The sequence below is a fragment of the Dermacentor silvarum genome, chromosome 1 (assembly GCF_013339745.2).
Source record: "Dermacentor silvarum isolate Dsil-2018 chromosome 1, BIME_Dsil_1.4, whole genome shotgun sequence".
Classification (NCBI taxonomy): Eukaryota; Metazoa; Arthropoda; class Arachnida; order Ixodida; family Ixodidae; genus Dermacentor; species Dermacentor silvarum.
Window position 1 is genome coordinate 55,703,067 of NC_051154.1, and position 15,900 is coordinate 55,718,966.

At 49.5% G+C, this 15,900-nt stretch overlaps 1 protein-coding gene across 1 annotated transcript in view; it reads right to left on the reverse strand.

Annotated features, from left to right (window-relative positions):
* Nucleotides 1–2,713: 2,713 nt before the first annotated feature.
* Nucleotides 2,714–15,900, reverse strand: part of LOC119463621 (T-box transcription factor TBX20-like) — a 114,522-nt gene continuing 101,335 nt past the window's right edge. The window contains exons 3-6 of the mRNA XM_037724449.2: nucleotides 15,597–15,870; nucleotides 6,376–6,540; nucleotides 6,000–6,076; nucleotides 2,714–3,709 (exon numbers count right to left, since the gene is read on the reverse strand). Coding sequence (XP_037580377.1) covers nucleotides 3,145–3,709; nucleotides 6,000–6,076; nucleotides 6,376–6,540; nucleotides 15,597–15,870 — 1,081 coding nt within the window. The 3' untranslated portion in view covers nucleotides 2,714–3,144. The remainder of the gene's footprint in view (nucleotides 3,710–5,999; nucleotides 6,077–6,375; nucleotides 6,541–15,596; nucleotides 15,871–15,900) is intronic.

Below are 15,900 nucleotides of genomic sequence, written 5' to 3' on the forward strand. Positions count from 1 at the left end.
GGCTCTGCGATGGTTGCGCTAACGCATATACTCTGGGCCAGGATTACCAGAGAGTTTCGTTCGTAAGAACCCTTGGCCATTGACTCACTTCTTGGTCACCGCCTGGTTCGCTGTCACAGTTGGACGACAACCATGCTTCTGAAACCGTTCCCTACGTATGAATGCTTGTTTTTGTTTTTTTAATATGGGCCCATGATTCAGTGGACTAAGCAAATTATTCACGCAAAATAACGTGCATACTTGCACCTGGCAGCATTTAATGTTCAACTTCCAGGGCAGAGAACAGTTTTATTTCAGTCACAAATTTGGAATCAACGCTCATTAAATAAGTACTGCAGTCGGTCCCGTTCCACTCGACATATGTTATCAAAATTTAGTAATACGACCTTCGATTCGCAAGTCCTTTCGTATACGTAGGAGCCATTGGTGCCATAATTGCCGCATTAGTGCTGGGGAGTGACAGAGTGAACGAGGCAGCTGCCATTGTGCCGGAGAGTCACGAATCACCATTTAAGCAGGAACAAGCATTAGGTCTTGCGAATCTAGCCTCTGCCATACGCCACAATAGCTGCTCGACACAAAAACAGGCGAGTGAGTTAACTCCTTCCTTTCGCTACAGCCGCAGGGAACGCATTTCCGACGCATTTTCCGGCGTGGCGTCAACTGGAGTTGTCGTCGCGTCGATTGAGTTTGCTCGATGACACTGCAGCATACGCGGCCACAGTATATGTACTCCGTGGTTACCGACTAATGTGGATGCACCAGGTTCACTCCGAAACCCGATACATGTTCAAAAACGAAACGATTCACTGAACTAACAAATGCATCCAGGCCGCCAATTAATGCGCCCTCAGATGCAGAAGCTCGAATACATTCAGCACCATGCGCTTCTTTTTTCAACTAGATGGTTTTTTAAACACACCTTTATGCGAGACCATGTTCATTTATTTACAAGCCTAAGCGCAGTATGCACCAACAGACAGCACAACGAATTTCAAGTTTTTGAAGACACAAATGATTTCTCTCGTGCGTGCATGCCGCAGTCTACAAACAGCATTGAACTCTGGCTACTGCTCAGAAAATGAGATCATCCTACAAAACAGGGGTCAATGAGAGATGCTCTGCAAAAGCCACATATCACGTTCGGTGGCCACAGGCTCCCGAGAAGGGGCCCCGAGAGCTTCAGCCACACTTCTAATGAATGACACGGTTCACTTGCCTACGCAAACACGACAATTGCACAGTTTCGCACACTTCGTAGGCGGCGTGAAAGAAAAACTTTTGGTTCCACATTGTGCGCAGCAAAAGGCCTTCTCGTGTTAGAAAACGTTCTAGGCTCCCCATAATATGACATCACTTGGACCGCCATCGCACATCTTCGCTTCGTCACTCACAAAAAAAGAAAGAAAAAAAAAGAGGGAAAAAAAAAAGAAAGAATGAAAGCGTTCGCGCACACAGACATTCAGTGTTTAAAAAAAAATGGGGGCAAGTAAATAAGTTACAGAAATAAAAGTCTTCATTTATATATATATAATATATAGATTTCATTCCAAACAGCAGACATTTCTTATGTACACAGTTTTACATTTAAATACCAGTTATCTCCTCGACGAAAAAAAAAAAAAAGGGGGGGGGGGGGCATTTCATCAAAACGCCAGGTGCTTTAGGCGGCTGGTGGGTGTCAGGCAGTACGCAAGCATACACGCACAAATCACATCGAACAGATCAGCGCGACGCTGTCCGCCAGGGGCCAGCCACCGCCGCCGCCGCCGCCAGTGCGCCCTGCGTGGTGGTGTCGGTATAACCCGGTCGAAAGACGAGAGCTACAGCGCGCCACCGACGTTATACGAGCACATGGCTTGTCGCCGCCGCCGATAGCGCCGTCTCGGGGAACACACATGAGGGCGCGCAGCTCTCCTTTGGTTCGCGACGCTTACGTGCGCGGCGTTCCCGATGAACCCCTTCCGTTTTCTCACTGCGATACGGTTGGACAAGACAGATGGGACCCTCCGAGCGCTTTGTTCTTGCGCACGTTTGTGCTTATCACGAGAGCGAAGTTCGTTTCCCGCTTCCTCTCGAACTCCGCCAGCCTCACTCGCTTTTTTTCGTTGTTGGTGTTTCCCGACGACCCTAATGTCAAGTCGCTAATTAGCCCTAGCAGCAGCCGACCTTGCTTTCAAATATCCAGCGAGGCCACGCACCGCTCACCGAAGACATTCGGGATAGGGGCCACGCGTATTTTGGTGAAAACATCGCGTGGAGCACAATAGCCGCGTTGTTGTACTGTGACAAGCCGTGAAGGTACTTTCAGAGAGAGAGAGAGAGAGAGAGAGAGAGAATGCAGTGATCTTATGTAGAGAGCAGAGATGCGAGGGAGTCGGGACTACCATCCCATGGTTGACACTCGCTCGAACCGAGCAAGGAAACTAGAATTTGAAAACTTTTTTTTTTTTCGTGTCCCACTTTTCGTAACCATTATGTTTATACATTCCGCCGATTCGTAGCTTATGTGGGCCAACTAGAAAACATCAGAGGAGCAGACTGCGAAATAAGAAATTACATAGAATATCATTTGTTCTGCCTCGTTTGCCAATTAAATAGGGAAAAGAAAACAGCGCGAGTCATGAATTGTTCTATATTCTATAAGCACTGAAATAACGTAACTTGCCAGCTCAGCGAACAGCGCTGCTGCTGCCTAAAAAAAAAAAAAAAAAAACCGTGTGCACTAATTCTTTTGTCATTTGAACAAAAGAGGACAAAAAAAAAAAATAAGACGAATGATGCCCTCCCCAACGCCTTTACATCAGGCACATATTTCTTTTGTTCGGTGAACATTGCACAATTCCAAAGAGCACAAATACAATCGCGTCCGAGGACAGTTCACGTGTATCGTCATAGTCCGAGAGGAAGTCCGTAGTTGCAGGGGCACTGGCACAAGCACACACACACACGCCTTTCGCCGGTGGCGGTGCAACGGGAGTCGGAGGCCGCCGAGATGGACACGGCGGCAGCGGAGCGCGTCGACGGTCGCCGGAACGACCGGGGCCCTTTCGCGTCTCGGGGCGCTGTCGGGTGGCTTCCACGATCGGCGCACCCGTTCGCACAGTCTATAAATAATGGCCGCAGCCGATAAATAGGCCGTCGTTACGAGCGGAAGCCGCCCGGCGGGGACGTGGGCGCCGCGTCGCTGGCGTCTGGCGTGGTGGCCGGCGAGCCCGCGGCCGACGGGCTGTCCTTCTTCGGGTACACGTAGGGCGCGTAGCGGTACAGTCCGAGCGAGTGCAGAGTCTCGGTGTGCGACGCCGCGGGCCGCATCATGGGCGGGAAGAGCGCGCCGCCCGCAGCCGCAGCCGCGGCGGCTGCGGCTGCCGCACCGCCGCTCAGCACCGAGGCCAGGTGCGGCGGCAGGGCAGCGCCGGCAGCGGCCGCCGCCCACTGGGACCACAGCTGGGCCGGGATGCCCGCGGGCGGAGGGGCGCGCACGCCGAGAGCGTACAGCGACGGCTGCGCGTACAGTTCCATGCCGGGCGGCTTCCAGAGCAGAGACGCCCGTGCCACGGCCGCGGCCGCCGACGGCGGGCCCAGGCCGCCCAGCAGCCCCTTCTCGTGCAGGTAGGCCGCCGTCTCGGGGTCGCCGCCATTCTCCAGGAAGGTGCGCAGGGGCGTGCGCGCGAACGGGTGATCCGTGATGAGCGACTCCATCGTCTCCCTGCGGGCGAGGTTATTGCCAGTGTCATCCTGTGGCCTGTCAGTTCACTCGAAGATGAGCCGCCATCGAGCGCGGTAAACGGAAACACCAGGGCACCGGTTTATATACAGCGGTGGGCCCCCACCCGTGCTTGTGCTCTCTATAATTCACACGACACTTGTCGCAGTTTTTGGTTATATATCTTAAAGGCAAACATATGCAATTATGTGGTATTGTCAAAGACACAGTAATTGAATGAAGATGGTTTCACACGGAGCGTTATATGGCTATTTCTGTCCTGACACCGAGCATGACGTGACTCAACGGTATCGAATGGCGCCGCGAGCATCTTGTCAGCGGAGTGCACCGCTGCGCGTTGTGATTTGCACGTCGTGATTTCGTGCTGCTGATCTATGTAAATACTAAGTACGCAGACTGAATTAACGAGTTGCTCCGTTATCAAAATCTACCTTGAGTGACAAAGCACTTGGGGGAAAAAAAGCTGAAAACACGAACACGGCGCCCGTGGCTAGAGCAGCTTACTTTCGGATTCCCGATCATACGCTATAGATCACACGATGATACGTGTACGGATTTCAGATCATACGTTTTCCGTATTCGGGTACGTGAATATGATTTCCGTTTCCATTGCTCTAATTGCAATTCCCTTCCACTGCTTTCCTCCATTCTTGCCCTAATGCTAAGTAACCCAGGCCAGTATTCAATACCACTTCTCTCTCACTTGTGCACGCGTGTTTTCCTTCCTAAAACGAAGCCCGCTGTTTGGTCCCCAAACAGATTTCCGTTTTGTTTCTGCTTCCTAAACTGTCTTCAACCGTTCAACCCTTACTTTTCATACTTCGTAAATTAATTAGCGATGATAGTTCATGACATGGATCTTTACTATCACTAAAGCCACACTTAGCATTCACCGAGAAGCGCTTCAACATACGCAGACACATACACAGATTTATTTATTTATTTGTAGCGCTACTGACTACATCAGGAAATTTCTTTTCCAGCACTATATGAATACCCCCTGGATCTCACGATTGGTTTTGAGGCGACGGCTATAGGCGCTTCAATCGACAAAGCCGACAATGATGGGCCGCCCGAACCGGCGGGATCAATTGCAATATCACAAACACGTGTTTCGACAAGCTGTCGACTAGCTCAGCGCTGAGCACGCCCGCGCCGTGCTCGCGCCCCGGTTCAACGAACGCGCGCTCGTTGACAAACGGCCAAACGTGCCATGCAGTCGGGCGGCGAAAGTATAGACGCGCGGTGCATTCCTCCGGGGTGAGCGGCGGGAAAGAAGCGCCGCCGGTAGGGTCCCCCCCCGCGATTTGCTGTCAGCGGTCGCCAGCGAGCGCCGCTATCAAACGGACGGCTTCTCGGCAACATAGCACCGCACGTCTATATACGGGGGAGGCGGCCTCGGCAAATGCCGCTTGTAATCTCAACAACTAGCGTTTATCGGACGGCGCATCTACACTACATCTCGGGAACTTTTAAGTTGTATCCCTGTGTGGAAAGTGGCTCAGTCGCGGCCGCCCTCTAAAACACGAAACTGCGAGGAGGCGACCCGGGAGGAGAGGCATATAAATTGGAACAGATGTCGTGCGGCCGCTTTGCCCTTTCCATTTTTATAGGATCACGTGCGTGTCCTTCGAAGGCACGTCAACGCGTAGTTGACGATTCCGCGGCCTGCCCAAGACTCACCAAGACCCAGGCGGAATACCGTGATTTATTTTACAGCGGCCTTCGAGCACGGCGACACGCAGCGTCCGCGGCGGCGGCGCGCGCACGCGGCGCACCCGCGGACAGCCGTAGGCAGCGCCCTCGTGCGAGCCACGGCGCAGAGCGAGCAGCCGGCAACTGCGCGATCGCCCTCCGGGGGCGCGCTTCACGGCCCGGCCGCACGACCTGTCTTTTCCCGGGGCCACGTGCATGCTTGTGCTGCAGCAGCAGCGCGTTTAGTCGACATTTCGTGCCGTGTCGGCTTCATCGACCTGCACAGCGGGTAGCCCCACAACAACGGCGCAGCGGCCGAGGCTCGCATGTCTCGTTTGGTCACCCCCGTCGACCACGCTTTATGTATTTTTAGCTGTCCGCATTTTCTAAACTCCGAAGGTCGGGACGCAAACCGCTTTCGGTCGGATCTATGGCACGGCGCGTGCCGTAACCCCTTACGTGTGCGCACATTAGCGAACACCTTGAACTCTGTAAGCGTTGAATTTGAACACTAGACACAAAAAGCAAGTTTTCCTCTCAGTACTTCCAGTGAATAAAGTATAATCGAGAACCTTACCTTTCAAGTTCTGTAAGCCGCGACGAATCTCTGAAGCCTTTCGCAAAGGGGTTGCTGTCTATCTTTAATTTCGTTATCTGAAAGAGAAGAAGAAAACCCTTTGTTTACAAAGACACACTAACAAACGACTAGTGGTGTATCGACAAAACGGAATGATGCACGGTGAACATGTACCGTATACTCCAATTGAGCGACTTACTTTGCCTCATAATACTAATACATTAACCTGATTTTACACTTGTCACGTTAGGTAGCCTGCTAGTGTACATTTCAACTTTCTAATTGAAATCCATACATCTGCAAAAAGTTTTAAAGAACAACCTTTTTACCCGCTCCACCTGCAGTTGTTGTGGAGAGGAATTGAGAGTGTACTTACCAGCTGATTTTGGTACGCCGTGACAGCTGTGAAGACCGTCTCGGGAAACACGTACGTCCGAAACTGTTCAGCTTCGAGATCGTTAACGGGAACATTCGGGGCGTTATGCCGACGTTTGACCAGATGTATACGGGGTTGATACTTGTGCATGGAGTTCAGGACAATCTGGAAACAGAGACGTAGAAATAACAGTTGACACATACTATCCTTGCAAGCTACGAACACGATGGCTACAACACGCCAAAATACACGGTTTTCAAAATGCAACTTGGTGCACAATAACTAAGTGAAGCACGTCCACTATATAAATCATTGCGGCTAATTTCAACAACCTTGTGAGAAAGCAGCTGTAAAATTTTGTTTTCTTTTCCTGCTTCTCGCCTTTCCCTCTCTCTTTGGCAGAGCGCGCAAGACAGCCCGACGAGACTACGGCTTCCAGAACACGCTCTTGAATGGAGCTGTTATTTCATTGCGTAATTTTTGTGAAGAAACCAGACGCTGACGAGCCAGAGAATCAAGCTTGGCGACTTGCCTTCTTTTACCACTGTCTCTCGAAGACAGCGTTAAAAGAGTAGAGGCATCCGATGCTCCTTGTTTTTAAAAACCCAATGAAGCATATTCAGTCAGTCAATCAGTCAACCAATCAATGAAGCCAACGCGACACATGTTTCATCTCAATTTATCAACCTTCAGGCGCTAGTAAAAGAAAGTATTCTGTATTTGTAAAAGAAGGTACTTTGTATTCAGGAAGAAGTATTCCTTTTTTTTTCTCGGGTTTACGTAACATTAAGCGGTACTTAGTTTATCCTGATGCACCGCACCGCCTCTTTTTGGTGTATAAGTCCTTGATCGTTACATAATCGACATGTCTGTAGGCTGACAACAGCAAAATGTCAGCAAAGGTGACTGTCAGTATGCCTTTTAACTCGCTTTGGCAACTACTTCTTCCCGTATGCTGAGCGTGTTCTTCGTTCATACGTTAAAAAAAAAAAAAAAAAAAAAAGAGTTGCGGGAGAGGGGAACTCAGCGACACACATCCCGGCTACGGAGTCACGCGTAACACAGCAGTAGGTGCCGGCTGAAGTCGATGTATGACTCACACCTAGGCAGCGTCCAGCGTACGCCCTTCGCTCGTCAGCTTCTCTGGATAGCTGTCGAGCGTTCTCCTCACAGCGCAGCTCATGAGCTTAATTTGCATGCGTTGTCAGTATGGCAAACTATTAGCCGACCAACGGAATGCACCCACGGAGACGGATGCACAATCCAGGTCTATAACTAAGCGCTGAGCGCGAAAATCTTTTCAGAGCTCGTATGTTGCTGTGTGACAACTTCTGTTTTATTGTTGATAGTGCTAAGCTTACAGAAAGCAACCGTGCTTAGCTTATAAGCCAAGTCCTCATCAAGTCGCGCGCTCCTCACGGAGACAAAAGTTTCGGTTTCAGTGCCAACCGCAAATATAGACGATGACCAAGAGCTGCGCCATCGGCGAAGCGGACGTGCATGGCAAAGGTGCCCATAGCCTTCGGATTGGCACAGCCTTCTTGTACAAGATACGACAAACCGACATCGCGGTGTACTATTGTGAGAAGACTGATGAAGACATATATAGAACATCTGCTATTACATTTAATTTGATATATACGTGTTTCGCGTATTTGCCCCCATCATCGTGGTTTTTCTGTGTGTGTTTGTGTGAGCTGTGTTTCCCACCAGCGAGGACCGCCGTGCGTACGTCAACATGAACACTCCAACGCTTGTGCACAGAAACAATTGTTTTTGTTGTGTGTATGTGAACTTTAAAACTGCTGCTACCGTAATCTTGTCTCTATTCTTGATTTGACGTTTATTCTTGATTTTTTTTTCTTTTTTTTTTGGGGGGGGGGGGGGGGGGGGGGTGTTCATCTATAAGTTAAGAGGAGTCGCCGGCGCCGTCTCACAGGCACCGACATCTCCGTCCATACAGTTAATAATAAAAAAAAAAAAAAGATTTTTTTTTCAAGAGAAGTGGCATCCTTCAGTGGTGGTAATAAACAATGCCACGTGCATTCATTGCAATGCTGCTGCGCAATTATTTATCTCGTGCTCAAGGCACGGAACTATACGTACGCCAGCTACGCGTTTTCCACCAGAACGAGTGCGTGCGGGCTGGTACGTGCTGGTCATGCGTTCACCGACTTTGTCGAACGCATGAGGTCAGCATGCGCCTCGCACATTGCACAAAAAGCTCTAACTTCACACAGGAATCGCTTGGTGTAGTCGAAATCCAAAGCAAGTATGTATTGGAGCGGGACAGGTAATAAATAGGGACGAACTTGCACCGTAAGACACCTCAAAAAGGCTGGCCGATGTTTGGTTTAAGTGGACACTACGTTCGTCAAAACCTGCCGAGGTCGAGGGTTCGTTTCCCGGCCGCGGCGGCCACATTTCGATGGGGGCAAAGTACAAAACTGCTCGTGTGCTTAGATTTAGGTGCATCTACAAGAACCACAGGTGGTCAAAATTAATCCGGAGCCCTGCACTATACCGCGTCTGTCATAAGCTGCTGTGCAGCATAGCGGGAAGTTAAACCCCCAAATTTCGAATATTGGTCAAGTACATCCACTCATCAATGACGTGTTATTTTATGCGGTTGGTGGCACCCTACATCTCTACACATATAGTCGAAGGATGACGGCGATGATAATCGAGGGAGGAGAAAGAGGAGCCAGCAGGGTGTATACCTTAAGGACAAGGATGGCGTACGACTTCGATATCTACGCAACGCTGGGCGGCTTGGTGTGGACAAACATGGAAACGCTTAAGACACATTTCGTGTTGCTTAAGAGGCTACTAGATCGCGTCTGGCAGTTCAGTTTCCTCACGTGCGCTTGTTCTGAGCTAGCTGAAGGGCACCACTGTGCCTCTCTAAAATAAAAGCCACGTCGAAGACTTCCGCGCCAAGCTGTTGGTGGACGCTATATGTCAGCGCTCCGCCTTCATCATGCACTGCATCCAAGTGAATTTAATTTGTTATCGTTCTTCTGATGCTAGATTACATTTTTATTCTACGTAGTTTCTTGCAATTTCCCATGGCATGTATATGCGGCCATGGCGCATTCAGGAAATAGACGGTGCCTTTACGAAACATATTCTTTGAAGTGGTTAGGCTCACGCTCAGAATGCGGTTGTAATTAGACTTGGTTTCTAGAAACCTATAAAGAAACTGGACGCCGGCCCATTCGTTACTCCGCGGTAATCAAGCGGCCCACGCGTATACACCCGAGATCTTGCAAACCATGCACCACTGGGCGATGACGACCGAGCAGACCACCCTCTCATTACTTTCAACGACATCACTAAACACTGCACGCTGTCCCGACGAACATATCCGCCGGGAGCCGATACGCTGTAGAAAGAGCAAGAAGTCAATCTTCCGTCAACTACAAACAAACACATTCCCACACCCCACGAGGATACACGCCCATCCAGCCCGCACGCTACACCACCCCTGCGGAGACACTGCGGGCCAACTCGCTACACTATATCACATGATCTGGGAAAGCCAGATTAACCCGGACCTGGATCCAATACTCAGTTAAACCAACAAGCAGTGGGAGAGTGAATTTGCCAGCTCAAGCCCGAATAGTCAGCTATGGCTGGCAGAAAGGGCGGGTAGAAGCAACGCAGTTCTGGACTAAAGACCCCGCGCACCAGCCAGCCGTTTTTTTTTCTTTTTTCCTTTTTTTTTCATTTAATAAGTTTTTCCTTCTCCTCCTCCTCTCGGAACATGACCTCAGCGCGTGTTGAGCTTCCCGCGGTGCAGCAGAAATCACCAAGTTCTCGTGACAGTTGCGTGTTGTAATTCTGGCAGCAGTCGTGTTTCACTTTATCCGCGCCCTAACACGGAAGTTTGCTACGACACATTCCATCGCATACCTTCATGCTGTACAGGTACCAATAGTGTTTTCTCTGAGTTACCGCCTTTCGTTCTCTCTCTCTCTCTCTCTATGTCTCTAGTTTTTAAGTCGCACCGCAATCATAAGCTAGTTGTTGCACATGGCTGACTTACAGACGCGTTACCTTCGTGCATATATAGTACATGTTTGTACAGCATTGGAATGAGGTTTGCGCACGCCCAATAGAAATTAAAAAAAAAAAAATCTAGTGGAATTTCCTGCACCTAGACTGAAAAAAAAATATTTGCTATGCGAAACCTCCCGGAAGTTATTGTCAAGCAAGAAAACTCGGACAAAGTTAAAGGAGCAAGGCTTCTTTGATACAGGCAATCGGTCCGAATAATTTAGAAATTGTGGACCCTTCATCACCACTTCGGCGGACGGTGTGAATGTTTCTTTGATGCTGAGGTATCGTTGTATGTGCGTTATCGCTTAATCAATGTCTGGATTTCTTTTTGTCTGTCGTACTTGAGAAATAACTTGCATGACTGATTTTGGATTTGATGTTGGATACACGAACAATAATACAGAGACCTTTACTCCGCGTAATGACAGAAAGATATGTCATTTTATTTTGCGTTAGTTCTCCTTACGGTATCGAAAGGTCAATTAAAAGAGATTGTAGGTGAAGCGCCCTGCCCGGCATGAAGTCCAAAAAAGAGCGGCGGTGTGGTCCTTGAGTGCAGCTAGCTGTCTTGGTGCCATATACTACGAACAGCCGAATGAGCTATTGCCAGTGTGTTACAGAAAATAATCATTTCGCTTAACTTAAGAAAATTCTTGTGTCGGATGTTACGAAAGGCAGGGAGGTTCTAAGCGGTTCTAAGGGAGGTTCTAAGGAGGTTCTAAGCGGTTCTAAGGGAGGTTCTAAGGAGGTTCGAACCTAAAATAATCTAAGATTATTTTAGGTTCGTTCCAGCGGTTAGGAAACGCTTGTAATAAATCTCGATGCACTAGAAGAGTACACTAGAAGAGTACAGAATAGTACGGCAATAAAACATCGCTTCTCAGACTTGTTCTTTCAAGGCGTTACTACGCGACGCGTGTGATAACGTTTACGTATAGCCAGCTCGTGGAGTCAGGTTGTTTTCCACAGCGTCAAGTGGTATACTAGCCTTTTTCCTTCCCCCAGCGTAGGGTAGCCACCCACACGGTTTTTTGGTTAATATCCCTGCCTTCCGCCTTCATTGCTTCCTCTTTCAGAAACTGAAAGCTAGTTCAGAAACCCAACATATCCCCCGTTCGCCTTTTGAAGCCTTTTAATCCTTCGAAGCCTCAGTTTTCCCCATCTCTGTAGCGTCAGGATCCTCAAGGGTTAACCGGAGCACATCATCGACGGGGTGATTGGTGAAAAGAAAATAACCACGACGGGAGCATGGCTTCGCATGGTACTGCAGACGTCGCCTGCATCTTCCTAATTGTGCGCGTTTGTAATGACTAAAAAACGAAGGATAGCGAAGTATAAGCTGAGAAGGAGTTGCTTTGGGGAATGTGCTTCCGAGCCTCTCCACATTAGCAAAGTGGCTTAATGAAAGCGACCATTAGCGCGATGTCTGAGCCGCCTACACTGAGAATTCAACGGTTAAGCTTCCAAAATAAATTTAAACAAACGTCCGCTGCAGAGACAACTCTTTGCCACGCGGCTTCAGCGGTAGACATGAAACAAACAAAAGTGATTATTCTGCTCCAAAGTGAACAGTCAACCCTAAAATGCTTACGGACTGTGCAAAAGAACCGACTCGCCTGAGAACACAGCACGAATTGCCGCCCAAGAGCTGCTCCCGGCAGCAGCCTCTGCAGCTGTAGAACGCGCGAAGCAACAGGGCCCGTATTTACCAAAATCTCTTACGCTAGAATTGTTCGAAAGGGGAAAGTCTAGCCAATCGTGATCCTAGACATATAATTAGCAAGGGCTGCCGACTAATAGCAAAGAGAATTTACAAACGAAAAGCGTTGTGAATTCAGCCCCAGTTTCGCACATGCTACGTGGTCTGTATACGCGCTTGCTATATACTGCGCATTACGCTTTTTTCCCCCTCCATTTCAGATCGAGAAACAGTTGCAAATGCTGTGGATTATAGAAAATATAAGTTGGACCGGGAAATTCCTATTTCATCCCCATAACCGAGATACGACGGTGCTACGTGGCTTTCTTTGCCTTTTTGTTTCTTTGAAATTGTCTCGACACTTTCTTGTATACAACATACGTTTCCGTGCACGGCCGCGTAATAAGTAAACAAAAAAAAAAAAAAATGTCCCCACGAAGTTTAGACAGCCTTGATAAATTGCAACACTGCTACGACGTAAACGACCTCATTCGATGCTGCAGGGCGCACTCGCTAATGGAGCCATTACAACGGCTTCTCTGAATTCAGTCGAGTGGCCATTACTTGAGATAACATGCGCACTGCCTTGAGGGTATACGCTACACTGCGCACCACGTCCGTCGCTGTTTAAGCGATAGGAGCGAAAAGCGAAGGCTTCAGTCCAGAATACTGTCCGCGGCTGCAGGGAGGCGTGTTCCCTTCAGCTCGCAATGCCCTTCCCAATATTAATTAGAAAAATAAATAGAGGGGGCAAATGTGCACAGCCAGCGCGAACAAGACCTTGTCGTGGTGAACAGCTCGCGTGATTATATAAAAAAAAAAAAAAAAAAAAAAAAAAAAAAACTGTCCACTGGATGGGGGCGGCGCAACCGCGCGTCGCACAACGGCGGCTGTGGCGCAGCTATAGGGACATGGTGTCCGAGCGCGGCATTCCGCCGTCGCGCCTGGGGACCAGCAGGGCGAGCCGCGGTCGACCCCCTTGTGGCACGCGCTCTGTTATGCTGGGTAATTGTTCTCCGAACAGGCTCCCCGCCGAGAGGGCCGGGTGTGCAGTCGACACGGTGCGCGTGTCTCATGACTCGCCAAGAACTGAGCCCAACGCGCACATCCATTTTCGTCAAAGTCGCCCCCTCGTGACAGCTTGTTGTTCGCCAGTGCGTCGTCTGTATCATCTTCGGATATGTCACAGCGAGGCGGACTCCTCCTCGGGAATATGCATGCTCCGTCACGGCCCCGTTCGTCCCCTCACCGCCCCCCCCCCCCCCCCCTCCCAGTTTTCTGGGGCTGTCAGAGACTCGGCCAGGCGGCGTTTCAATGACCCTGGGATAATAGGTTTCGTGGCAGGCGCTTATAAATATGCAAACCGCGAATTACACAGCGCGGTCTGGTTCGGGCGAGACTTCCTCGCGTGACGCGAGTATTATGTCCCGTTTCGCGGGCGCGCGCGCCCCCAGCTCGCCAGCTTTGCAAACCCCGAGGAGTGGACGCTCCGGAGGAATTCCGCACGAGCATTTCTGTCCAAAGTCATTACGTGCTGCGATCTGCTTAAGTGCGCCCGCTAATCTGCCCTGTCTCGCGCGCCTCTTTGGGCTGCGCGGCGACGCCTGGATGCCGCGGCCGGTCCTGCAGCTTCGCCGCGCGTTGTCACCGACGGAAGCGAACGCTCATCAAAGTATACCGATCACCACCGGTTGTCGCTTGGACAACGATCTCGTGCAACTGCGCGCACACCTCGACAACATTCTACCTCAACCTTGGGCGACGTGCACTTCGGACTACTATTCAAAGCGCCATCACGTCTGTGCATAAAGTGTTTCGAAGTGCACTTTTGTGCACATCTTGCCGCAATTACAGTCGCAGTCTTCACCGCAGTGCACATGTTTTCGTTCGGCTCGATAATGCTCTTAATTTGGCAAAATACTTGGTATTGTATCAGGGCTACTATATACTATAAGCTCTGAGACGATCTAAATGAAAGAAAGCAAAACAAAAATGACTCTGCTGTTCTTGCCATTCGTCCAAGCTATATACGCGCCACGTAAGAGAGGAGGTGCACCAAATCACAACCATTGCACTTATTGCTAGAGCAAAGCTGCTAGCACTCTCGTTAAGCATTATTACCGTTTTTTTTTTGTTTTTTTTTTTCTTTGGGGGCAAAGCGGGCGAGTGGGAGGGGGGGGGGGAGAGAAAGTTTGTCTAATGGCATAAATGATTGAATAGACAAACCCAGACCGTTTTCGGAAATACACGTGAGTAGGGCTCGGTTGTGAGGTCTACATAAAGCTTCAAGTGTTACTATGATTTGAACGGTATACCGTGCCGGTCAGTGTATACATGTCGGTACCGACACCGCATGCACTGGTCACGTCGCGCATAAGAGTTGGGCGGTCGTCGACCAGCGTTGCACATATGATAAGCATCCTTGCAGTTACTGTAAAGCCTCCACAAATAAACAAATACCTGATGCACACGTGCCAATGCTATAGTACTACAACGCACAACTGACAGATATTTAAATAAATTATGATCTTTAAATACATCTTAAATAATTTACGGGCCGAAACCACTATCTAATGAGGCATGCACGCTGTAGTGGGGGGCTCCGGATCCTTCTTGCACCTGATGTTCTTTAACGTGTACGTAAATCTAAGTGCAGCACAACTACCTCATAGCACATACTGTATGCGCAGAAGTGTGCGCGTTGGTTGGCGCGTGTCCTCAAGCTTTCCTAACGTGCGAATTGCAAGCGAACAGTAAAAGTGAGCGACTGTTGACAGAAATAATGAAAGGGTAACTGAGCTTCGTTGCTAAGTTATGCAGGAAAGGCAGAAACTCCGTCACTTGATAGGATCGGTGCCACAAAACAGCTTGGTATACGGTGCTCGTACCTCCCAAGTACTATATGCTGTACCATGACGGATTTACTTCCCGCCCGGTAGTTTCCAAGTGATTTTCAGTCTCGGGTGATAGTTAACTTTAAAGACATCGTCAAATACTGACAATTTTGGCAGTAGAAGCTGACCAGCGATTTATATGCAAGCTGTCAGTGTGCAAAAACCAATATTTTTAACAAACTTTTTTTATTTCTTTTTTTTTTTTTTTGCGTGGACAGTGGACATAGCGTCGTCCACTGTTTGTTTCCTTTGTCCCATTTTTTTCCTCATCATTATGTGTCAATTAAAATTTTCAGAGGCCATCTCATATATGCTTTCGGCGAGTCGAGCATTTAACAAGACAACATCAACAGTGCAGCAAACGCCACAGATGTGTAGGTATATAGGCGGACGCATTTCAAGAAAGAGGTTGACGCATTGAAGCCTAAGCGGTCAATACATAAGCGCGCTACAGACGTAGGAGGACTGCAGCGGAAACATGCGCGCGTGCCCTTCATCACGTTTATACCCCGTATGACAGTGAGTAGCCATTGCTCCAGCGAAATAAAGAAAGCGGGCCGACTCACGTGTCCCTGCTTGTCCATCTCGTTGTTGGTGAGCTTGACCTTCTCGAAGGAGACGACCTGCTTGCGCAGCTGGTCCCCCGTGAAGGGACAGTCCGGGTGCGCGTAGAGGCGCGCCGGCGACGGAGGGTCCGCCTTGCCGGCCACCAGCCACGAAGACCGGTGGTACGCGTACCGGTACCGCTTGTTGTCCACAGGAACGATGTCCAGGAGCACAATGTACCGGGCGTCGGGCTGCACTCCGGAGAAGGAAACTCGTACGGTAGGGAACATCCTCCTGCGGCATTAGACAACGTGTACGTTGTAT